We start from the raw sequence: 25,496 nt of genomic DNA, 5'->3' as shown, positions 1-25,496 counted from the left end.
CGCAGTGCATTCTCTATCACTCATCTTTCATGGCCATTCACTCGCTGCCGGTTAAGCGTCTGTAGATAAGTGGAGCCGGGAATCAAACCCACAACCTTCAAGTTGAAAGACAACTCACTTCTGAACCTGACGAAAAACCTGCTTTCATTGCAGTCATTTTACCCAGGGACGGAATGTGAAGATCCAAGCTCTTAGGTTTTCAAGGGAGACTAGAGGAGGAGGAGGAGGAGGAGGAGGAGGAGGATGAAACCACAAACCCCATGAAAGAAGGAGAATATGTCATTTTGGACTGATAGTATATAAACATGCAGTTTTTACATTTGTAGATGCTTTGTGTTTTTACATTTCCCGTGTAGCTACAAACGTATTTAACCCTGTTATGATCATCATGATATTCAGGTTTTTATGGCTGTAAAAAAATGTTCAATGAGTGAGTGTTTCAGCCCCTTTTTCCAAGATAACTTTCACTTTAGATATCTGGCAGTTAATCAACCGTTTAGGAATCACGGTACTGACAAGCTGATGTCACTAACGTGTGCCGCTCTGGTGAATCTTGTCTGTGATTGGACATTCGCTCCGCGTACCGTAATGACAAGTATATGGGCGCAAAGCTCTATTTCTCTGCTTATCTCCATCCATCTTCTACCGCTTTATCCTAGCGGGATGCGGTGCCAATCTCAGCTGACATAGGGCGAGAGGCGGGGTCACACCCTGGACAGAACATCAGTGCATACTTTTATTTTTTTTTAAATGTTCTAGATATCACAAACGGACTAGGAGTGATGAGAAGTGCGCATGTGGGCGACGACTGGGTTGGTAACAGAAGGGTTAAACATGGTTTCAAATGACTAAAAAAATAAGCATGGGGGGGGGTGAATTTGCAATCTTGCCCAGGGCACCATATACTGTATGTCTAGGGCCAGCCCTGCCTTCATGTTCCCACAATAATGACTCCTTATTATAATGAACCCCCATCCCCTCTTCATTACCGTCTTTTCGAGAATCAACACTAAGTCTACACCTGGAAAACATCCAACTGGGAGTAGACTTTGTCTGCGTCCTCGCATGTTGTGGAGTGGATGACTTGTTGGATGACTCGCGCCCTCTGCGAGAAAGAAAAAAAAAAGCCACTTCCTAAATTGCAGCTGAAGTTGTGCGTTCTTGGAAAGTTGCAGGCTGTGCCGCTGACTTCAGGGTTTCATCTCTGTCTGGTGTCGGGCTCCACTCAGGAATGCAGCGGCAAGAATGAGAAGTCTGCTCCATGGTCTAAAGTAGGGAGAGGCTGACTTTTCTCATGTTTCCCCCCCCACCTACCTTTATAACTTTATTATAAGTTATAAAGTTCCGGGTGTTTTCACTGGAGAGTATGTTCACTCGGCTGCTTGTCAAAGAATCCACTGTAAACTCAACGTGTGAAGGATTAACCTACTGAAGTGCTGAGGATCCTCACTGCGACTGCATCTGCATCATGGTCAGTAATCAAGTCCGCTGCTCTTACGCTTCATCAGAGGGAGAAATTGTACTTTTACAAAAACAAACAAACGAGTATATATTTAAATGTATCTTTGATTTCTGTAGAGTTACTTTCAATTTAGGGTAAAAAAAAAAACAGATCAGTGAACTATTCATCAAAAAGGCTTCGGATTGTGTTATGTGGGATTAGTGACAATAATGTGTGTAACTTTCTTTGTGTCATCATTACAGGGCTGCAGCAAGGTGCTGTGGGGGGTTTTAGGGGCGGCTGTCGTCATCCTGTTAATAACAATCCCAGCAGTTTATTTCAGCAGTAAGTCAAAGCCCGGGCCTCTGTCTCTGTGTCTGTGCATGTGCATGTGTTTCAGTGTGAAGATCATCACACAAACCTGGGCAAACGCCATTTTTTTCCTTTTACTTCTGTTTTTATTTTTTTCTTGTGCATGATTGTTCTCAAATTCAGTTTTTATCACCCCCCCCCCCTCCATTTTTCTTTCCTTGTGTGAATGTGTTTCCTATTAGATTCGACAGTTCCACTTTCCTGTCGTGAAAAACATGTGGCAGAGCATTCAATCCTAATGTGATTGATGTTAATAGTTGGGGTCATAGTTGCATGCTGCTGGAAAGTTGCAGTTCAAATAGCGCCACCGTGTGGTGGAGGGTGACACAATTCAGATTCCACGGCTTAAAAAAGACTCTGTGTGATATTTGCCATTTGCGGAGGTGGAAAATGTACTGAAATATTGTACTCATTTAAAAGTAGCACAATTTTGATCAAATTTTACTTAGCCTCAAAATGTCCATCTGGACTTTAACCATAAAATTGCCAGAAAATGTCCTGTAACTAAATGCTTTTGCCCATTTCTCCCAGAATAACTTTCCAAATCTGGCAGTTATTTACAGTTAACAATTTAAAATAAAGAAAAAAGTTTGATTTAAAAAAACAAACAAAAACAAAACGCTGTGGTTGTACATGAACACCAAATTTTGCTTGTTAAATGTGAAATTTGAACAGTACAACACATATTTTAAATAACATTTGTTTGAGTCTTTGTTTAAATGTCCAAAAACAGGCCAAACATGTAAAGTTATAATGTATCAGTCAAAGTGGGTCAAAGGTAATTAATAATTAGTGAGTTCTCCTGTCTTCATCATTCACTGCCAGAGTTTCTGATGCATGATTTCTTTTTAACTCAAACATAGCGAAGTACAGTACTTCCAAAAAAACATAGTTTAAGTAAAAGTAAAATTACAAATTACAAGTACAAGTACACAAAAACCTACTCAATTACAGTAATGCGGTAATTTGTCATAATTCTTTATAATTTCAGAATCTGGTGCAGCCAAAAGGCCGTTCACACTTGACGACTACTTCAATGACACTATTAGGTGGAAATCCTACAATTTATACTGGATATCAGGTAACACCAGTGAAATCAACACTATTATGAGGCTACATAAAGTATAAATCATCATATTTGTATTTTTATTGTCCTTCTCATCCGCAGACAAGGAATATTTGCACAAGGCTAGAGATGGGAACATATTTCTCCACAACGCTGAAACAAAAGAGGAGTCACTGTATCTGAGCAATTCAACCTTTGTAATAAATACATCTTTACTTCTGATATTTTGTAAGCATCACTTTATCAATGTAGAATAAAAGTTGATACTTCTATTTTCCCTATAGTCCCAGGTGGAGGCCACAGATTACTTGCTGTCTGGTGATCATAAATACATTGCTTTTGAAAGCAACTTCACAGAGGTTGGGAAACTCTACATGAAGGTCACACACTTTGACTTTTCTAACTGCTTCAAATCTGACTTTGCACATATCTGCTTTCAACAGAAATGGAGACACTCATTCACGGCCTCATACTCTATCTACGACAGGGAGAGTTCGTAAGTCACTCTATTTTGTTTTCGTGCCATCACTATTTTAAGAAGCAGAAACTTTAGAACCTTACACTGGCAGAAACCTCAAAATGACAAGTAGGGATTGTTTTTCATCCGTCATTGCAGAACATTTGTTACACCTGTGAATCTTCCAACTGTTGTGCAGTACTTTGCCTGGGCACCAAAAGGACACAAATTTGTGAGTTTACACCATCCCTACGAACGTTCCCCTAAGGTTCTCCTAAGGTTAGTTACCACCAAACCAAAAATCAACATTTAGAAAACATTTCCCTAAGGTTCTTTTAAGTTTAGTTACAACCAAACCAAAAACTAACGTTCAGAGAATGTTCCCCTAAGGTTCTCCTAAGGTTAGTTACCACCAAACCAAAAATCAACATTTAGAAAACATTTCCCTAAGGTTCTTTTAAGTTTAGTTACAACCAAACCAAAAACTAACGTTCAGAGAATGTTCCCCTAAGGTTCTCCTAAGGTTAGTTACCACCAAACCAAAAACTAACATTCAGAGAACCTTTCCCAAACCAAAAACTAATGTTTAGAGAATGTTCCCTCATGGTTAGGTAGGAGCCTCATGTTCCCTAAACGTTGAGGGAACCAAAAAACGTTGAAACGTTCTCCTGTGGTTGCACCGTGGTTTCCACACAACGTTCCCGTTTGGTTGTATTTTGGTTATATTTTTTACACCTTAAAGAGAACGTACTGAGAACGTTGTCCAGAGGTTTGTCTGTATTTCAGTCAGCTTCGTACATTTTTTTTGACACCATGTAGCCATGTTTGCAGTTGTTAAATTCAGCTTTAGGTTCAAATTTAAGATTATATCTTATGTTTTACAGACAATTGTACATATGAACCACAAATTAATATATTTATTATTTGATTTGTATTTTTGGGTTGGTGAAATTAGTCATTTAATTAATATGAATTCCAGTCTCTTAGGCTAAAGAAATCCATTTTGCGGCTACTTCAACGTCAGTGCTTTGAAAACTTGCTTTGTTCGAGTGAGTAAGTGAGTGAGTGAGTGAGTGAGGCAGCAATGGGCTGAATACATTTGGCTGAATAAATAAATAAATCTCGCCACTGTTTAAAAAACGTGTCATGAAAGAAGTAAATGTTTAAATCCGAGTTTGGACTGTGTTTATGGTAAAGCCCTTTAAATACTATAATTTCGCAGGCTTACGTCTCAAACTATAACGTGTTTGTAAAACCCGACGTCACCGCTGACGCCGTGCAAGTGACGAACAACGGGAAAGAGAACGAGATCCTTAATGGCGTCCCTGACTGGGTGTATGAGGGTAAGTAATGTTCCCTATTTCAGACGTGTGCATGTTTGTGTAAGACAGTTAGAGTTACAGGTTGTTGTTTTTTTTCCTCATCTGACAATTTCAGAGGAAGTGTTTGCATCCAACGGGGCAATTTGGTGGTCGTCGAATGGAAAGTACTTGGCTTATCTAGAGTTGGATGATACACAAGTTCAGAAAGTGGAGTTCTCTTGGTATGGATCTGATCAATATCCACAAACATTGGCTATTCCATATCCAAAGGTGAGATTTTTATTCATCTTCCTCAAACATTAGATGCCGTTATTAACATTAACATCAACATTTTGCATCAATATGTTTTTTACGAGTTATATATCTTTCCATATTGACACAATTCTGTGAACTATCATCAACAATATTGTTATTATATAATTTTCATACCTTATACCTTTGTCACCATGTCAGCTGGGATTGGCACCAGCGCCCGCTGTGACATGTGGATGATAAAAGCAGTAGAAGGCGAATGAGTCATTTTTGTTGTGATTTTTTTTGTAGGCTGGATCGAGCCTTACAAAGGCGAAACTATTCGTGGTTGATACCACGAATCCGTCCCGCCGCTCACAGGTGTTTGCCCCGGCGTCCATTGCTTCTGGGTCTGTAGATTCCGATTTCCTCAGTTTACAGCATAACTTGACGTCACGCCACCTTTCAACGCAGATGCAAATACAGTGTTTCTCATGGTCTGCCTTATGTGAAAGCCTTGTCACTTTCTGTTGCCTTTACTCAGTGATCACATTTTGTGCTCAGTGACCTGGGTTACAGATGAACGCGTTGCTGTGCAGTGGCTCACGAGAAAGCAGAATCACTTGGTGGTACAGATCTATGACTTTGATGGAAGCAACTGGAAAGAACTGCAGGTATCTTTCATTTCTCTGCTCACTCGTATGGTTGGAAAATCTGAACGGGTCTCCGTGGAAATGATCTCAATAATCCACTGTCTACTTTATACAGAAGTTTGAGCAAACAAGCAAAACCGGCTGGGTCGGTCATGTAAGTTTCCAGAAGGTCACCACGTGCTGTGTAAGAAACCCATTCTCAGCGTTCGAGTTGCTGTGTGACATTAAAATATCTCTGTTTTTTCCCCAGTACATGCCTTTACCTGTGTTCTTTGCTGAGGACAAACTCAGTTTCTACAAAGTGATGAGTGACACTCGGGGATATAAGCACATTCATTATGTGAAAAATGTAAGTCTGTTCAGTTATAATTATGTGAACGTAAAACAGACATTTATAGTGTTTTTAGACTAATGGTGCTGTGGGTTTTTTAAAGGGCAAAGCAACTCCTATTACCTCTGGGAAGTGGGAAGTCATCTACATTTCCAAATTAACAAAAGATGCCATGTGAGTGATGGCACCATGCATTTAATACACTTTAAGGCATATTAGAAAATAAATACATGCACGTCTGACTAGTGTGATTTTCCTCTCCATAGATATTTTGTGAGCAATGAGTACGAAGGGATGCCAGTAAAAAGAAATCTTTACAAGTAAGTCGATATTTGTACCTGTGTGGTGGCTAAACTGATTTGTTTTCAGTATTTATATAATAGTATTTATTCATGGAGCCAAGAAAGACAAATAAAGATTTTAGCCAAAAGCTGATTGGGATTGAGAAATAACAGCTCAAGTCAAAATGCAAATTATTGTAAAAAAACAACAACAAAAAAACAGAATGATGTAAGTGACATGAGCTGCTGCTTGTTTGTTCATCAGGATGATGATCGGAAGCAGCTCTTCTGCCCCACAGTGTCTCACCTGTGACCTGCACGGTGACAGGTGTCAGTACAACTCTGCTTACTTCAGCCTTGACGCCTCTTATTACCGAATGGACTGCTACGGTCAGTTACCCCCCAACACCCCCTTCCTCTTCATCCTCTTCCTCCTCTTAAGCGGTGACTCATCTATGGTCAACGTGTGGGAATGAATCTATGATGTGCATCATCTGTGAACCATAATCTAAACAAAAAAAAAAAAAATGTCATGGTTCAAGTTGTTCAGGAGACCTGATGTGTATGTAATCAACGATTTGTAACGTCGAAACTAGAAGCTATGATTAAGCATGTGAACCTTCATATGTATTACTGGATAAGTGAGTGGAAGAGAACAATGTTTGAGAAGAAATCTGTACCTCAGTAATAATAATAATAACCCGTAAATCCAGAAGGAAATAAAAGAAAAAGTACGCAACCCCACAAATAAACACATAAAATAAATACGCACACAACCAAATAAATCAAAGACACAAGGACGAGTGTGCGGCCAGTAAATAATAATCACCACTGGGTGCAGGAGGTTGTACCATTAACATCAAGCTGTTTGGTCCTGACAAACAATGACTTGTGAAAGAACGGCAACCAGATTTTAGAACATTTTATATTCGAGCCACAAAAGGAATGTTTTAATTTTTTCAAACATTACAGAGCGTCACTTATCCACTGAGTGTGGGAAGGAGGGTGGGGACTCTTCCAGTGCATCAGAATGACTTGTCCAAAAAGGCCAATTAAAGGAATACTTCATCAATTTGCATTTAGCTTTGTATTACTAGAATAGGGGTAGTATTTTTGAAAAATTGTGCTTCCCAACCTTAGTTTCCCCTGAGTTGAGAAATATCTTCATTCTTTTCTCTGTTACGTGCCCACCAGTGACACTTAGCAAAGATGGCGGACATTGTTTACATTCTGGGAATGAGGTCCCGTCCCCCTACGAGTGGGTCTAAAAAGTGTGGGATTAGTATTAGGGAAACCAGAGAAATGTTTTTGAACACAATCTCAGATATGCAAGTATTGGAAAAAGTGGGTCTTTAATCTAATCTACTAGATCAGACAAAAAATGTTCAGCCTATGTTGTTTATCTCTGTTTTGCTAGGACCTGGATTGCCCCTCTACACGCTCATGGACAACAGGGGGCCAGGTGCACGTACGTATACACACAATTCGTTTCAAAGTGTCATGAACTAACCCTAAAGCAGCTGAATTATTCACCACAGTGGCGTCATTTAGGTCATAATGTCATAACATGTGTTATTAATCACATAACTGTATATACGTACAGTATATCATAACTGCCTTATAATAAGAAAGACCTAACTCAACGTTCTCCAGATTAGATTAAGTCCTGCCTGTAAAAGGGAACATTGTACCGTACTATTATACTGTGGCTGTTGTTCACTTACTTGTCTCACAGAAATCTCCACCCTTGAAGACAACAAGAACCTGGAAAATATTCTCTCTGAATTCCAAATGCCTAAAATGGAGTACGGCACACTCAAGGTTGCCGGATTTGGTGAGACGCCGTCTGTTTTTATGGTACCATTCAGAAATGTTTGAGCACATTCCGCTAAATCCTTCTTTAAAGTGTGATGTGTTGTCTTTTATATTGAAAAGTTAACCCCCTGCCAGTGATCACTGGATACTAATTTGGCTTAACTGCGTTACAAACTGCCTTTGTCTCAATTTGACATTTGCTAACTTCAATTATTCTTTCCCGACAGATCTGTGGTATCAGATGATGTTGCCGCCAAATTTTAAGAGATCTAAAAAATACCCTCTTCTCATTGATGTGTGAGTGGAGGGCCCTGCACTGTTTCCACTGTCATTATAATTCAGTGAATGACATATATTTGCCAATGTGCTGATCAATGCTGTCCTGTGCAGTTATGGTGGCCCCTGTAGTCAGAGGGTTGGCTATAAATTCAAGCTGAACTGGGGCACGTCGCTCTCCAGCTCACATGGGATCATCATTGCCAGCTTTGACGGAAGGGGAAGCGGTTACCAGGGCGACGAAATAATGCACGCAATCTACAGGCGCCTCGGCACGTTTGAAGTGGAAGATCAGATCGCTGCTGTGAGGTGATGATGTCTGATGACTGTGTCACCTCTGTGACATCACACCATTCACAAATTATGTAATATAAAAAATCAATTAATAATTGTTTTGTTTTTTTGTTACAGGAAATTCATTGACATGGGTTTTATTGACCAAGACAGAATAGCAATATGGGGCTGGGTGAGTTGTACGTTGTCTTGTTGACCACTTTGTTATATCTTGTGCCCTTTGTATTTACTACATTTCTTCAATTCTGATCTTTAGTCATACGGTGGTTATGTTTCCTCAATGGCCTTGGGAGCTGGAACTGGACTTTTCAAATGTGGAATAGCAGTGGCGCCAGTAGCTAAGTGGGAATATTATGGTGAGCGAACACGTGTTTATTTGTATTGTCTATTCTAAGAGTGCCGTATTCCCACCTTGACATAATTACCATTTAAGGGTGTAATCCAGGGACATCCTGGAAAACCTGTTTTAGCAGGCTACATTTTGAATTCAAAAGTCCAAGCCCCTTTCTTCAGACTTCCCTCTGAAGCCACGCCTCCAGAGCACAGGAACACGCAATGAACACAAATTCATGATTCTGTACATTTCGGTGACTTTTGTGTACATCTGGATACTTTTTTGACAACATGAAGATGAAAAACAACAAATACTCACACGTTCACAAAGACATTAAGTTAACCTAGCTATCCAGTAGAAACAGCGCCACTTTCCACCTTTCCACTGACATTTCAGCTATCTGTACCATTAGTACTATTTTCACACATGTAAACAGATTTTGATCTGCGTAAACTCAGCTGACTTTCCCTTTTAGGACTCAAATCTATGTTAAAATGGTATGAAACCTTTTGTTTTGCACTGTATGTTTGTCTCACGTGCACTGTAGAACTGTAAGTGTTGCTTTTCCTTGCAGACGCCGTGTACACTGAACGCTACATGGGCACTCCCTCCGAAAATTCCGACGCTTACACAGTAAAGACCATCCAAGCTCTATGACAATGATCCTAAATAACAACATCACACACATCTCTTATCATTGACTGTACATTACATTTTTTTTTTTTTTATACGACAGAATTCTACAGTGACAGCCAGAGCAAGGAATTTCAAAACTGTCGACTATCTACTGGTTCATGGCACAGCGGACGGTACGTTTCATCTTTTTTTAATTCTTATAGAAAAAAAACCCCATGTGGGGGCCCTGTTTCTCATCAGTGCACCAGGTAACAGAGTGACGCCTTGAACAAATACACTCTGTTTGCCCTGGAAACTTGAGCTCTGATGTTCAGTCACGTAGTGAAACACTGTCTTTCCTGTAGACAATGTCCATTTCCAGCAGGCAGCGCAGATCTCCAAAGCTCTAGTGGATGCGGGGGTGGACTTTGAGACAATGGTAAATATTGGCTCAGGAAAGTGGAAGTGACATTGACCTTGATGGTCTCTATTGAATGAAGGTGTCCATTTGCATCATATAAATTATTATTAGAGAAAGTATGTATGAATTAGACTTGTGCATAGCTTAATCCTGTGACATGAAAGTGTTTTGTGTGCACTGATACTACAACTGTGGTGTTCATTTCAGTGGTACACGGACAAGAACCATGCTCTCAGCGGATCAGCCTTCCGTCATATATACACCCTCATGAGTCACTTCTTGCAAAAATGCCTCGTTAATCCCAAATTGATGTGAATGCATTTATATTGAACATTACCACTGTATTTTTTTGTTCTCTGATGTGTTTTTCCGTCTCCCTCATATTCTTAAAATGTCAGGTCGAACAATTAGTAGACGTGTTTGTTTTTGTTTTACGTGAAATGAATATCCAGTTGCTTGTACAAATTAGTATTTTGTGTTTTATGTGGAATGGGAGAATTGTCTTGAAAATAGGCCAATTTTTAATAGCATTTAACATTTGTTGTTGTCGTGAAGTAGTATCGTGTGTTTTGCATTAATGTTGTAATGAAGGTAAAATAAACTTGTATTGTTATTGTATTATTGTGTCTCTTGTAAGTTTAGTATATTTTCAGTCAGCCTTTAAAAAAGTTAACATTATACACTGAATAATAGTCAGAATAATGAGAAGTACATTTTTCAGAATATGTATACATATATACACACACCAATATTAAGGCTTAGTTGCCTAATATTTTGTCACTTTTAACTTTTTAAGCAGGAAAATCTGAAGAATGTTTAAAACAAATCTTATATATGTATACATGTATATATATGTATATCTATATATGTATACATGTATATATGTATATGTATATATATATACATATATAAATACGTATACAAATATATATATACATATATATGTAAACATATGTATATATATTAATATTAAGGCTTAGTTCCCTAATATTTTGTCACTTATGTTTTTAAAAATCTTATATATGTATGTATGCATTCAATCCTATTGTAAAAAAATAAACATTAGTTGAATACATAAATGATCTATATTACAGAATCAGATCCTCAATTAGTCAACAATAAATGTATTACAATTTGTTTTTCTATGGTCATGAAACATTCATATAAAACCATCAACTTTAAAGGGTTAGGGTTAGAAAATATTGGATATTAGATATTCCAGTCTCTAACAGAAAAAGCAAATAACCAAAAATAAGTCAATAATAAGCTTTTATTGCATGTGACGTGAGAGGCAGTCGTTCAAACACATGCAGGTTCTGGATTTATTTGTCAGGGTAAAGGTCATGTTTGATAGTGACACCTAAAGTAGCAGCTTTTACTGAGATGTTAGTACTTATTGTTAAGTCAAATACGCTCAGTGGAGTGAGACGGAAGCTGACTAATGGGTCGAGAGAAACGGAGGACATGCTGAGGTTTGTGTGACGAGCGAATCACCTGAGAGAATTCTCCCCAGCTCCTCTATATAAGAGTGAGCGCGTCCAAAGGGGGACCATGAAACAGCTGCAGAAGCAAAGACAGAAGAAGGGCAGCGGTCAATTTATACTCCTGATTCTAACACTTGAGGAGCACAGGTAAGAATTTTTATACTTTCAAATAAAAATCTAGAATATTCTGTGAACCTTTATTCTAATATTCTTTAGTGAAATTGCCTCCCAATGTTTCTGCTCATGTTTCAGAGGCTGAGATGATGGAAAGCGCCCACACTTTGGCAGCACTCCTGCTTCTCATCATCATCCAGAGCAGCTGGCAGGTGCCCGACCAGGACACTGATCGAAACTCCCTGTAAGATCAACTTTCTTCTTTTTCTCATGGGCTCACTGATCACACGATTCTTAGCTGGAGAACATGAATGCAAAATGACAAGATTCACGTTTTATTTGTGAAAAGCAAAGAGATCTTAACTGTTCCTCTTCTTATTCTTCTTATTTTTATTATCATCATCAACCATGCCACTTTCATGTCATTTTGGCTGAAATTCATTTTGTGAAATCGTCATTATTTGCAGTGTAATTTCATTAAGTAAGGTTTGTTTCAGCAAAGGTCTAAGGAAAAAAATCTAAGGAATAAGGAAATGTAGAATTTCTTAGTGTAATCTGTGAGTCCAATCCATCTGTGAGAATTTACAGATACAACTGCCAATTATGAACAGTATGATTAGTAGATGATGCAGGATGAACAGCGGTGGAGTGAGTTAAAACAGACGGAAAGAAGCAGCAGATACAGGCATTTTAAAAACACACGTGACAGGAAGTGAAGGTTTCAAAGAGAAAGTGTTTCCTGCGCTGACTTCTTTCATATCATGCGTTTTCTTTTCTTTTTTTCAGGTCACTGAACGAGAACTCCTTAACTGAACCACTTGTGTTCCCAAACATGAAGAGACACTCGGAGGGAACATTTTCCAACGATTACAGTAAATACCTGGAGACGAGAAGAGCTCAAGATTTTGTACAGTGGCTCAAGAATTCAAAAAGGAATGGGTGAGTGTTTGATTTTTAAATGTCCAAAACACCGGTGTCATTTCGAATATCATTCTGCCCTTGTGCTCAGTCGTCTTACTACATTTGCTTCTGCAGGAGTTTATTGAGACGTCACGCAGACGGCACCTACACCAGCGATGTGAGCTCCTACCTGCAGGACCAGGCAGCCAAGGAGTTTGTGTCCTGGCTGAAGACGGGCCGGGGCAGAAGAGACTAGACTCAGTAATGCAACAGTGACTCTGTGGCCATTCTATGTTTCACAGTGTGTACGAGCCTTTTTCTTGGTCATGCTATTAAATTCCCGTGATAAGAAGCGATGTCGGCCTTCGGTGGTTGAGGGGAAATGTTTGTCAAAATGGAAAAAAACACGACAGTATGTTTGAAATTGTGTCGTAAATGCTGGGTGAATTTATTTCATCAAGCATTCACATCATGATTCTTTTCTTTTTTTTAAAGATTTCACATTTTGATTTTTTATTATCCTTCTCATCTGAACTTAAAACTAAAAAATATCCATATATAAAATTCCCATTATTGATTTGAATTGCTAGTTTGACAGAACTTCTGTAGATAGTCTAGATACCTTTTCTTAATATTCAGAAAAATCACATTTAGTTTTCAATAAAGAAATGTGTACAATGATGAGTTCCCTCTTGGTTTGACATGGAGCGTCTACATCTGAGAAAAGACTTAGATTCGAACACTTAAAATAAATAAATAAGAATAACACTGTTAGTTATAGTAAGTTCAATAAACTATTATTATTATTATTATTATTATTATTATTATTATTATTATTATTATTAATGGTGTTAAAAACAACCATTGGAAATTCCGTCAGTTCTCTTAATCCTCCCATTTAAGTCCTTTGGGGGATGTGTTCTTTTAAAAAATACTACCTGGCAACAAGATGGGGTGTCACCTGTCAGCTGTTCACTGGAGAAGAATTTCCCAGTGACGCTCTGACAGCTCAACAAGGAGGGAAGGCTAAGCTAAATGAGAGGATATTATGTCATTCCAGTTGGACTCAGTGGCGGCGACGACTGGGTCGACACACTTGAGATCCTCCTGGCACTGTAAACAATAATCCACATGAGCCAGCAGCTTGACATGCCGAGGGATGTTCCACATCTCTAAGCTGTCATCTGTAGAACATCAAAACCATCTGTTGATTTAAAAAAAAAAGAAAAAAAAAAAAAGAAAATGCTCAGCACGCTCCAGTTCAGGCCAAAAATCTCAAAGGCTTGCTTATGAATCTGCATGGCAACACTGATCTCCGTGGGATTGTTATAGAGAGATCTCTGAATCACACTAATAATCATTCAATTATGAGTTTAGTTTAGTGAGTAAAGCCGTGAGAAGTTGGGTGACCCCACAGAAATAAATGTGCCTTGTGTAATGATTCAAACAAGTGTTTAAATCAAATTAGGCTTCAAATTGCGTCAAATTGTTTGTCAGACGTGCCCTCTCTCTCTCTCTCCCTCTTTCTCTGCGGTTTTTGTTTCCTCATTTAAAGAAAAAATTTAAATTAAAGTAAGTTCAGCCACTTGTTTTCATCATGTCAAACTTTGGCAGTTGAAGATTTACTGTGTGAAAACAACAAGAGAGACAAGAGTGCTCGTAAGTATTTATTACATTCGGATAACACTGACAATTCAGCCTCTTCAGAGGAGTTTTTGAATCATTTAGGGGTAAAATGGCTTCATGATATCGCTTATTAATTTTTACAATATTCTTGATATCCATGTTTACATTAACAAACTTAAGTAATAACTTACTCAAAGTGTCTGTTAGGCTACAATATATTCTGCAGCAATTATTTAATTACACAAACATACAAATACTTAATTTCTCATGTAAATATGTATTGGAATATTGATATTTTTACCTAAAAAGTTTTTAAGTATTTGTTTTTGAACAGATGTACATAATACTGTTCTTTGTAAATACTTTAAAGCATGTAATCTTTTGCTACTTATGGGTTGCAAGGCAAAATTTTAAAGCTGTCACATGAGAAAAAGGTGCATTATGCAGGGTTTTCCATGCACATCCATGTGTGACTTTTCAGATTATTATATGAATAAAGGATCCAATGGAATGATAATCTCAAAATGCAAGGTTTACAGCAATACAATAAAACAACATGTAGACGACTTGAAATCAAGGCTGAATACTCTTGGCTTTCCATTTTTACAGTTTACATTTAGTGTCGCACTACATTGTACACAGAAGGACAAACTGAAAGCGCAGACAAGACTGTTTGAGACACATAAGATACCACACACATTTACAAAAAACTGATTTGTAGGATTTATAATCCACACCGCACAATGTAGATTTGGTGATAAACACACAGACGTGACAGCAACAGAGACTCACAACATCGTCCTTCATCTTTCTCTCATTTCATGCGGAACATCTTGTTTCAAACAGGGGTGTCAAACTCAAATGACCTGGGGGGGACAATGAGTGTCTAATCTGGCCAGTAGGAGGCCGGTCTAGAGAATTTAAGAGATTAACGAGGATATCTCACCGATTTCAAAGTAAAAGTGTTTGTTTTGATATTGAATGAGGTATACTTCACAATAAAAACATCACAATCTGTAAATATCAAGAACAGAAATAAGTCTAACATTTACTAAATAATAATGTGGACAACTGTAACTGAATCACCAAACAAGAATATAAATATAAATATATATATATATATATAAATATGCATATATATACATACACATACATATATATATACACACGTGTATATATATATATATAAATATGCATATATATACATACACATACATATATACACACACGTATATATATATATATATATATATATATATATACATACATACACACACATATATATATACACACATACATACACATATATACACACGTGTATGTATATATATATATATATATATATATAAATAATTGTAATACATTTAATCACGCTCTGATTACAACGACATGTCATAATTATCACTATTATAAAAATATTGCCACACCTGGCGGGCAGCTGTGCTTCAGCTCATAACATGATTTTCAATGGTGGTCCACGTGAGTTTGACACCCCTGCAAAGCACATAATACATATTACTGTGTGTAAAAATACTGTATTACAAGAATTAAATACTGATTTTTAATATTTCCCTCCATTAAAGGGAGGTAAAAAAAAACAAAAAAAACATTATATAGCGTCACCCACTCCTCAGTGTCAAATTTGAATATACTGTCTGTTGTATTATTATATTGTATAAAGTATTCTGAATCCCCCTGCACAGACAAAACATGTAGGTGCTGATCATTCACAGGAACCATCACACTTAGCACAATGACATTAGCCTATGGCTTCATCAGGATCACTTAATTAGACAAGTGTTCACAGCTGAGCTAAATAACAGATCACATGACCAATCACAAAATCCTTTTTGTTGGCAACACCTGTGTCGAAAACATTCTGTCTAAGCAGTATGCATTAATATAATTTCGCTCACAACATTTTGTAGAACAAATGGTCACACAAACACAAATTGGACTCATGCTATGACAAGAATAATAAACAATAAATCATACCGACTGTTCCACTGGATCACAGGGGGGGGGAGTTGCTCATGTCTCCCTAATTAGTCCAATTTGCCTCAGTCAGTAGATTTTTGTTTTTCCTTGTCACAGCATACACATGATGGATTAACCCTTGAAACCAGACGTAGATTTTTTCAAAACATTGTGTAATGGAATCATTTTTGGGAATATTAATGCATACTGTTTGTTTCATGGGTTTACATATTGTTTGCTAGGCAGGCCACACGGTTGTTATAGTGGTTAGCTCTCTTGCTCTCTTGGGTTTCCTCCCACAGTCCAAAAACATGCAGATTTGGGGATTAGGACACTCTAAATTGACCCCCCCGTGACCCTCATGTGAATAAAGTGGTAGAAGATGAGTGAGTGAGGGAGGGAGTGTTACCCAGGTGTTGCTGTGATTGGTCATGTGATCTGTTATTTAGCTCAGCTGTAAACACTTGCCCAAACGAGCTGATTGGACGCCACAGGTGAAACGTGAAATGTTGTTCACTCATGAATTAAAAAGTAATTTTACAGTGTGGTGGTTTATCACTGTTATACTTATATAACAGTGTATATATGTATATGTGTATATATATATATATATATATATATATATATATATGTATATATAAAAACATGTTACTGATCTGTATAAGCACTGCATTGGTAGGTTTTTCCTTTGCAGTCTCAGGCTATAACTTCATTTATGAACATAAGAGTAACATTGATTGTCTTTCCCCAATTCCATCTCTTGAAATTATATTCCAGCAACACAAGACAATTAATGTCTCATATCAAGACACGTGGAACTAACTAACATAAACGCTGGGTTAAGTGCAGTATATTCTCCTTCTGTGCGTTAAATAGATATAGATGGACATATTTAAAATACAGACCTTTATTATAAAACTGTGTAATGCCTCTCAGACAGATCCCTGTAAATTTATAGCCACAAATACATTTAAAGCATATGTCAATAGACCAAGATGCTAAAGTTATGATGAGAAAATGCGAGCCAACCTTGTGGATAATTACTAAATAAATGTCCTTACTGAAATGTTCACCAAAGCTTATTAGTGGGCACACATTTATTTATTTTTTTAGTTTCTTAATTGGTAGATTTTTTTTATGAACTTCTAATTACCAATATTATTCCTGGTCATCTCTGCCAGCACTAACCATATGTAGGTTTGCTGTGTCTTTAACAGTTCAAAAGATCCTATCTTACCATAATCTGCAAGATTCTTGGTCTGCCCTCAACACAGACCGAGAATTCACAGAAAAGAACTGTTGGCATTCCATGTATTTCCAAAGGAGCCTTTTGACATTTCATCTGTGATGTTGATGACGGGTAATCCTCTGTGGAAAAAAAGACGAAACAATTTAAAATGTACTGTACATTTTAAAGCAGATAATTTACTCTTAAAATGTGTAGTGTAACATACTTGTACCCGTCTAACGGCATTTGTTCTACTCCCTCATCTTCTGCCAGTATACTCTGCTCCTCCTCCTCCTGGAGAATTAATTAAAAAAAACAGAAAAACAGTTAAATAGAATCCACTCCAACTTTATTTATAAAGCACATTTAAAACAACAGAGTTGCACCAAAGTGCAGTAGTGTAAAGTCTGTACGTACATAGTACGTGCATGAGAACACCCACAAAACAACATGAATAAAAGTTCAACTCGCACTGTGGTAAAAGCTAATGGAAACAAATGTGTCTTTAAAAAGAGATTTAAAAACAGGAAGAGAAGAAGCCTGTGCCTAACAGTTAAAGGCAACTTATTCCAGAGCTGTGACTGCAAACGCCCAATCCCCTCTGAGCTTCAGCCCGGTCTTAGGGGCAACCAAGGGCCTGAGAGGGAACATAATGGCTGAAGCAGATCAGAGAGGTAGGGTGGTGGAGCCCAGACCATTCAGACATTTATATACAATTAAAATAATTAATAAGTGTCTGTGGGCTCCAGTTGAAATGTTTCATGAGAGCCGCACCTCTTCAGCATCCTCAAGCTTCTTCTTCTTGCTCTCTGGCATGAGGTCGTCCAGCCAGCTCAGCTCTCTCTTGGTGAAGACGCAGTCCATCAACTTCCTGATGAACACGAGAGCTAAGACCTGCAGGGTTGACACACAACAGCTGATTCCACAAATATCACACGTGGTCATGAGAAAGCAGATTGGGTTATACTTATTTAAATGGAAAACAGACTGAGATATGGGAGAACACTTGGTTGTAGAAGGATAAGAGTGTCTTTTTTGATGACACTAATTATTATGGAGATGATGTTCTCTACTACATGTGTTATGAGGCCGAATTTAAATATAAATTATTGTTCATATCGATGTCAGAGAACATTTAGAAAAGGGAACTAATGAAGAGATATGTAAACGATCGCGACCATGACATTATAATTAATCGTTTACAATATTTAGAGCCCGCACGCATCACAGCATAGACGGGCAGAATACCTGTACTCGCACACGCTGAACTGTCAACTGTCTAATGAAAGGTGTTCAGGTTGTGCAAATGGGTGTGCAGATGGTGTAATTGGACTATTTACACACCATCATCGGGAAGACGATGGCAGCCCTGGAGGTCTTGATGACCCAGAGCAGAACCAAACAGCTGAGCTGAATGATGGTGAACAGGTGCACCTTCCTCAGGGGCACATGTCGGAGATAGATGAAGTCTGGCTGGTGCTTGGCCGGCATGCAGTACAGTGTCAGACGGTCAAAGAACTGGAGAGGACAAATTATGAGACAACACATTTTTTTACACCTGGGTAAAATGTTTCTTAAGCGTGACAACATTATGTTTGCAAGGAAGCTCATTTTTTTTTTACCAATAATCTCTTAATAACACTCTCTTCTTGATGACGGTATTGACCGTTTGCAGGAGAAAGTCTAACATCTAGCAACATTGAAGTAAAAGTTGCCCCGTGTTTGCTGGATGTGTAACAACAAAAAGACAGAATGGTCTGATATTTTTGTCTCGTCTAATTATAATTTTAAAACCAATAATAGATAAATCAAAAAATGAAGGGAAATGAGAAGTAAACAGGGCAATTAAATAACAGTCAGGTGTTCTATAAATGCTGAGAACACACTAGTGGCCAATTAACACTTCATATCTGGGCAGCCAGACAATATGGAGGCGATCCCCCATCGTGGCTTTGTGGGAATTAACAGTCCACACAGATTATCTGGGAGACGAGTCGACAAATTAACAAAACCAGATCTCCATTTAATCTTAATCGAACAAACACTCACAAAACATACATATATATTCATACAGTCCTGAAGTGTTTAATTACCACATTTTAAATGTGGTGATGTGTTCATGCATGAATGGCGTGAGCATTAAAACAGAAAGCTTTGCTGTCAACAGTCACGCGTAACATAACAAAGGCATTCATAATAAATGTCAAATGAGACGAGCGTTGCTTTGCTTCATGTAGTGATACAGAGTAATTACCTGGAATAATTTACCTGAATTCCTCGCAGAGAAGACGCTCCCATGTAAAGGAACACTCCATACAACACAGGCATAGGGATGAACTGGGACAAAATTAAAGGCAGTGTCAGTAACACCATTATACACGTCATTAATGGCTGTATTTCAGTCATCCTAAGAAAGAATTGTAGTGCAATTACAGAAGGGAATTTTGTAACACTGTACCTTACAGTGCGGCAACATTATGGTGATAGTATATAATATGGTGATAGTAATAGGAAATAAGCAAAGTAGTGTTATTCCCATTGTAATCACCAAGTACAAACTTGGTGACAAAAATGTGGGACATATGGAAGGATGAGTTGTGATGAATATCAATTTTAATTCACAAACCTGAACAAATTTCCCATTATTGTCTTTACCAAGCAATTACTTGGATGTCATTTTGGAAATAACATTGTATTATTGTAATATTGTGTCATTTTCACCACACTACTGACTAAGATTACTAAATTTCTTTAGAGATAGGGCTGCAACTAAACAATTATTTTCATAATCAGTCAATCTGTTGATTATTTTCTTGATTGATCAAGCACTTGATAATGTTGAAAAATGTTTATCGCTGTTTTCCATACTTCAAAATGATGTTCTCAAATGTCTTATTTTGTCCACAAACCAAAACTGATCAGTTTTAATGATTTTAATGAATTATTTTTTTATATGGAGCAAGGAACCCAGACAATATTCACATTTAATAAGCTAAAAACATCTTTTTGTAATGAGGTTGCTCCAATTATTTAGTTTTTATTCAGTAATCGATTCACAGTTGATTCATCAATTAATCATTGCTGCCCTAATTAGTAATACGGTGGTTACTTATTACAAAATCATTGCCATAGTATTGCCATGTTCTTACTGTATTGTAAAATAAAGTGTTACCAGCTCACAAAATCAATAAGAATAACTATATTATACAGAGTGTGACTGACCTTCAGCACAGATGTCATAAAGACAGAGCAGCCCATCAGAGTGAAGATCATGAGGCCAGTGAAGCGTTGCTCTCTGATGCCGAGGAACTTGGGCTGCTCACCGGGCGCTGAGCACTCGGACTCGAGCTTTAGGCTGTTGACGTGGCTGATGGAGAGGACAGTGGCTGCCACGAACCACGGCAAACCCATCAAGGAGCACACACCAAGCATCACCCCCACCACGAACAGATCCAGGTGGTACCCACAGCCTTTCTGAACGGGGGGGCAAGGACCAGCACGTGAAGCGGAAGTTGTACTTTTAGCACACAAGTCTTTTTGCAAATGTGAACAGTACCTTGAGCTTGTGCTCCTTCCTGTTGATGATGACAGCAGTGATCTGCTGGTCCATGAAAATGAGAATGGTGCAAAGTAGAGCCGGTATCAATGTGACGACTGCCGTCCACCAGGGGTTGCGCCCCAGCGGGTTGATGAACCAACCTCGATCATCCCTAGTTGGCTTATAAAAAACATTATTGTAACTGTTTTGTGACAAATAATAGCTTGTTTTTCATTAAATCTTAGGTAAAAAAAAAAAAAATCCTTACCTTAAACACACTGGGAACATTAAGCTTTGGAGAGGGAATCCCTAAGGTGTAGTCGACTAAGACCATAGTAACGATGGTGAAGACAACAGCAAAGTCACTAATGACGGCCCTCACCTGATAGAGATTAAACATATTAATGTCGTATCTCTTTTTGCCCATGTAAACAAGCATTGCAGGAAAATACTCTGTTTTTCCTTTTATTATGCAGTACCCACATTTGACCAATAGAGTGTACCACTGTACCATGCTCCACATCCAACACTCCCACACAGCACAGAGAAAGAGAGACACACACATACAGCACACAAGATAACTTAAGATGCACACAATACCTTTGTGGGAAAGTAATTGCTGAACCTGAACTCCTTTAGGAAGGCGGACATGAAGACAGTGGAAAAGAAGAGAATAACACACCAGAAGAGGACATCGGGAACATAGGGCCCATGTGGGCCACAGGCGCTGCCCACAAACTCGCCTCGCTTCTCAATGCAGTCCTATGAACAATGTGTAGAGGGTAATAATGAAACATCTTCATGTGATGAACAACTCAGCAACATCCATGCCAGTTAAAAAAGAAAAGTGCCATTAGGGTGATTTATAATATGCGATCCAATATAAGCCAACCCACATGCACGTCATCCCCTCTTTTCAGTTTCCTTTGAATGATTTTTACATCATGAATTTGTTTTTACCTTTAAACAGAATTTCTCATTAGCCGTACCTTGACCTCCAGCGCCTCCCAGTAGATTTCTGAGGGAGTGACGTTGTTGAGCTCCCAGAACTTCATGGTGCCATTGTTGAGGTCAGAAGGCTCAACACAAGAGCATCTGTGGAGACACAGGAACATCTGGGTGAATAAATAATCCCTCATCTGTCAGGGATTTCATGCACGTCCAAAAAATGTTTTATTTTGTCATTTAATATTCTGTAAATGTGCACGTACGAGTATGTGGTGAGTTTGTCCAGGTTGTTGTTCTTATTGAAGGGATAGTGATCCCCCAGGTGGAAAAGTTTCTCCAGCGCCTCGTAGATGAAGATGATGCAGATGAGTGAGGCGAACGCTTCCTCCGTGAAGCGCGTGATGTAACGGACGAGGGAACTGGCGTCTGTGGCCACCAGCACAAGACAGAGGAAAGCTGTCCACAGACCAATACATGTCCTCAGTGACAGATAGGATAAACCATACTGCCTATGTGGAGATAGAAGGGGGGGGGGGGGGGGGGGGGGGGGTCATTGTGGAACATACAATATCAGAGATCAACCCACAGTATACAATAATTATTTTACTGTTTAAAGCTTTAATCAAAATGAAAATGCAATGATCCTTCAGTCTGTACAATCGTTTAGATTAAATGTTACCAATGCTGCGGAACTTCTGCCACAGCAACGACACGTAATCACAATATTATTCAATGATATGAAGGAGTAGGAACTTCCATTTTGAAGCCTCGAGATTAATAATTTGGCCAGCGTAAATAGAACAAGAATAGTTTGATTTTCAATCAAACTGGTGTTGACTATTATGCAATGTGCTTATTGTCTATTTTCCTCTGAACAACAACAACATAAATTACAAAACTGGCATGGAGTGCGATCAGGTAAATTGGAACTTGGTGTGAGTGTGAATGGTTGTTTGTCTCTATGTGTCCCCGTGATGGACTGGCAAACTGTCCAGGGTGTACCCTGCCTTTCGCCCTGTCAGCTGGGATTCGCACCAGCGCCCCCTGCGACCCTGGTGTGGAGGATACAGCGGTAGAAGATGCATCAAGATGGACATCAAGTGCTATTGAAGAAGACTAAAACTAGCATTAAATCCTCAGGAAAATGTTTACTAACTACTTTAGAAATGGCTTTTGGCAGAGGTCTCAAACTTGCAGCCCTTCAATCTATTTCATATGACCTACCACCTAAAAGGTTTTTTTTGATTATTTTAGATTGATTTTGCATCATAGTTTTTCATGAAAACAAAGCCCTTTATTTTGAAATGATTTAAAATACTGTCACAAATGCCCCACGTCATTTGACTTTGAGACCCCCTGGTGTATGGTCTGAAGTGACCGGTCATTAGTAAGATGATTCATGTGTACAGTCACAATAAACGCACAACGTACTTGCAAAATTGGAATAATATCTTTTCAAATACAAGCACCGGTCCTGTGCTGCCCAGAATGGTGAGAGGCTGCCCAGCAAAGAGGGAATAGGCTATTCCAGTCAGCGAGGCTCCAAACAGCGATTCAATTGCACTCTGGGAAAAAAAAATGCTACTGAGTGAAAGTGACCTTCACAAAATTGTATCATACTAAACTGCACCGTGGTGTACAACTAGTCTCTGCAGGACATTTAGAGGAAAGAGCGGGTGAGTTTTACAATGCGTCCTTCTGTTGCCTCGCCCAGTAGTCCTCCGAAGGTGATGACAGGAGACATGCAGGCGCAGTAGAGGAACAGGAAAGAGGCGATGCACTGCAAACTCATAGCATCAGTGTAGTCAGACAGGTAGGACGGTGCCTTTCGCTTGATATCGAGAATGAGTCCACCAAACCATCTGGGGGAGAGGAAAAAAGGAAAAAGAAATTTGAATGTTAAAAATGGCAATACAAATATTTAGTTTTCTTCTTTTCCTAGCTTGCATTTGTGACTGCCCTTTTCTCAGTCACAACCCTGGCCACAGAGTCCCTGTGACAGAGAAGAACGGCGGCTAACGGTAGATCTTGAGGCAAGACGTTTCTATGGAAACCACGTTTTCCTATAACTACAGACCAAGTTTGTCCAAAAATAGATGAAGAGCATTAAAGCAGCATACAGTTTGGAGAAAGTGACTTCAGAATCAGAATTAAGAATACTTTTAGTATCCCGAAGGAAATTGTTTTTGTTAGTTGCTCCATAGCAGACTCAACACAGTCAACACAGTTAACAAAAGAAATCTGTATTTATCTAGTTATTTACTTCAGTTTTATCCATAGTGTTAGTCACAGTTCAGTACATCACTTTATGAATCATCATCCCAATATAAACATCTCTAAATGTTAAAAAATAACAAAAAAAGAAGAAAGAAAGCATAAAGTTGCTCCATTGTCAATAGTGAGTATAGTCAAGTGCTTAGTCTGACTATTTAACACAGTTAAATAGGTTTAACTGTGCTAGGCCACAACTATTTAACACAGTTTGTTATGAGGTACCTAAAATGTTGTTTTATGAACGTTATTTTAGACATTGATACTCTCCTCACCTTCCAGTGCGCTGCAGTTCTGGGCCACAGTGACCACTGTTTTCATCCTCCTCATCCCCGTCAGCTAAACCATTGGGTAAAATGTTGTTTTTCTTCCTCTTCTCCTGTTAAACCATCAGTGCAGTGTTGTTTTTTTAATAGAAATTATTGCTATATATTGTACAAAAAGATCTAAACAAGAGTATAACCGGCTGCCTAGATTCATACTGACCTGAGATGGTACATTTTTTGGTGGCTCGATCCGTATAGACGGGTCCCACTCTCCTGGAGGCAGAACTGTCACCTGATCAAGAAATTCATCAATCCCGGCGATCAGATCATTTCGATCTTTAGCTTTATATGCAACATCATGGAAAACCTTGAAAAAGAAGAGAAAGGTAAGACTTTCAGTTGCAGTCCTGTTACAATGTGTGTATGTGTAAAAGCCCTGAAAAGGGGAGTAATGAGTAAAAGATGCTAGGACACACACTTTCATCAGATCATGGGTGTTAATAACTGAAATAGTAAACATAATCAATACAACATAAATTTCAATACAATATCGCAATATGTACCATTTCCCATATTAAACATAACTCCGAACATAAACAAGCATCAGTAGATTCTGTTGAAATCTTACCAGCGAAAATGTGCATCAATTTCATCACATATCTGGAATTAACATTATGTATTTTCAACTCTGAATGGCAAGATAAATAAAATATAGTAAAGCTCAGTAAATTAAAGTGGCTCATTTGAGATAAACAAATAAAATAATGCATAAAAATGTACTTTGCTTACCAAAATTAAATACAGCAGCTTTAACCCATACAATGCTAACACTCCAACTCACTCAGTAAATCCATCATTTAAGTATAGTAAATACACAATGGCCTAACATTACACACAACAACAGTAAAGTTTCCCACAGCTACGGAGTGCCATATAAACGACAGTGCAGTGCAGCTAGCATCGCAACAGGTTAGCTCATGTGGCTCGTTTACTTGTCCTCAGGTAATTAACTTCATTACATCACAATACACGGACATACTGCGTTACAAATAGTCTCCTGAGAACGTCTACAACTTAAACTAACACTCAAGTAAACAACAACTCTCATTATGAGGGACTCATACCTGAAAAGGGGAGTAATGAGTAAAAGATGCACGGGCACAAACTTTCCTCAGATCATGGGTGTTAATAACTGGAGTGAAGTGCAGCGTAAGGTAGCTCAACAGCGCTACGCT

The 25,496-nt window shown here is 38.4% G+C and overlaps 3 protein-coding genes across 6 annotated transcripts in view; 2 read left to right on the top strand and 1 right to left on the bottom strand.

The window, feature by feature from the left end:
* The first annotated feature begins 916 nt into the window (after positions 1-916).
* fap (fibroblast activation protein, alpha) lies at positions 917-10,527 on the top strand. Its single transcript, XM_058622952.1, has 26 exons — positions 917-1,471; positions 1,705-1,786; positions 2,805-2,894; positions 2,982-3,076; positions 3,164-3,238; positions 3,323-3,375; positions 3,496-3,568; positions 4,559-4,679; positions 4,774-4,928; positions 5,202-5,299; positions 5,434-5,563; positions 5,658-5,696; positions 5,793-5,891; positions 5,977-6,047; positions 6,140-6,193; positions 6,420-6,544; positions 7,572-7,622; positions 7,890-7,988; positions 8,197-8,266; positions 8,360-8,554; positions 8,657-8,711; positions 8,796-8,895; positions 9,448-9,506; positions 9,610-9,682; positions 9,854-9,927; positions 10,117-10,527. Exons 1-26 carry the CDS (start codon positions 1,469-1,471, stop codon positions 10,222-10,224), a joined length of 2,247 nt encoding a protein of 748 aa, XP_058478935.1. The 5' UTR covers positions 917-1,468; the 3' UTR covers positions 10,225-10,527.
* A 662-nt stretch (positions 10,528-11,189) lies between these two features.
* Positions 11,190-12,763, top strand: gcgb (glucagon b). Its single transcript, XM_058622625.1, has 4 exons — positions 11,190-11,540; positions 11,646-11,751; positions 12,294-12,446; positions 12,543-12,763. Exons 2-4 carry the CDS (start codon positions 11,654-11,656, stop codon positions 12,661-12,663), a joined length of 372 nt encoding a protein of 123 aa, XP_058478608.1. The 5' UTR covers positions 11,190-11,540; positions 11,646-11,653; the 3' UTR covers positions 12,664-12,763.
* Positions 12,764-13,396: 633 nt separating this feature from the next.
* slc4a10b (solute carrier family 4 member 10b) overlaps positions 13,397-25,496 on the bottom strand; it is a 32,863-nt gene continuing 20,763 nt past the window's right edge. For 2 of the 4 annotated variants that reach the window (XM_058621431.1, XM_058621451.1), the window contains 16 exons: positions 24,482-24,628; positions 24,271-24,374; positions 23,412-23,586; positions 23,156-23,289; positions 21,988-22,233; positions 21,766-21,871; positions 21,377-21,538; positions 21,045-21,158; positions 20,795-20,956; positions 20,461-20,712; positions 19,507-19,575; positions 18,583-18,756; positions 18,013-18,132; positions 17,465-17,532; positions 17,248-17,378; positions 15,369-15,527 (listed from right to left, as the gene is read on the bottom strand). In XM_058621431.1, coding sequence (XP_058477414.1) covers positions 17,294-17,378; positions 17,465-17,532; positions 18,013-18,132; positions 18,583-18,756; positions 19,507-19,575; positions 20,461-20,712; positions 20,795-20,956; positions 21,045-21,158; positions 21,377-21,538; positions 21,766-21,871; positions 21,988-22,233; positions 23,156-23,289; positions 23,412-23,586; positions 24,271-24,374; positions 24,482-24,628 — 2,118 coding nt within the window. In that variant the 3' untranslated portion in view covers positions 15,369-15,527; positions 17,248-17,293. Of the gene's footprint in view, positions 13,612-15,368; positions 15,528-17,247; positions 17,379-17,464; positions 17,533-18,012; positions 18,133-18,582; positions 18,757-19,492; positions 19,576-20,460; positions 20,713-20,794; positions 20,957-21,044; positions 21,159-21,376; positions 21,539-21,765; positions 21,872-21,987; positions 22,234-23,155; positions 23,290-23,411; positions 23,587-24,270; positions 24,375-24,481; positions 24,629-25,496 lie in introns of those variants that run through there. The other 2 variants (XM_058621442.1, XM_058621460.1) reach the window with 2 other exon arrangements.

The sequence above is a fragment of the Solea solea genome, chromosome 2 (genome assembly GCF_958295425.1).
Source record: "Solea solea chromosome 2, fSolSol10.1, whole genome shotgun sequence".
Lineage (NCBI taxonomy): Eukaryota > Metazoa > Chordata > Actinopteri > Pleuronectiformes > Soleidae > Solea > Solea solea.
Note: the sequence above shows the minus strand (reverse complement) of the source record. Positions and strands in the feature narration are given on the sequence as shown.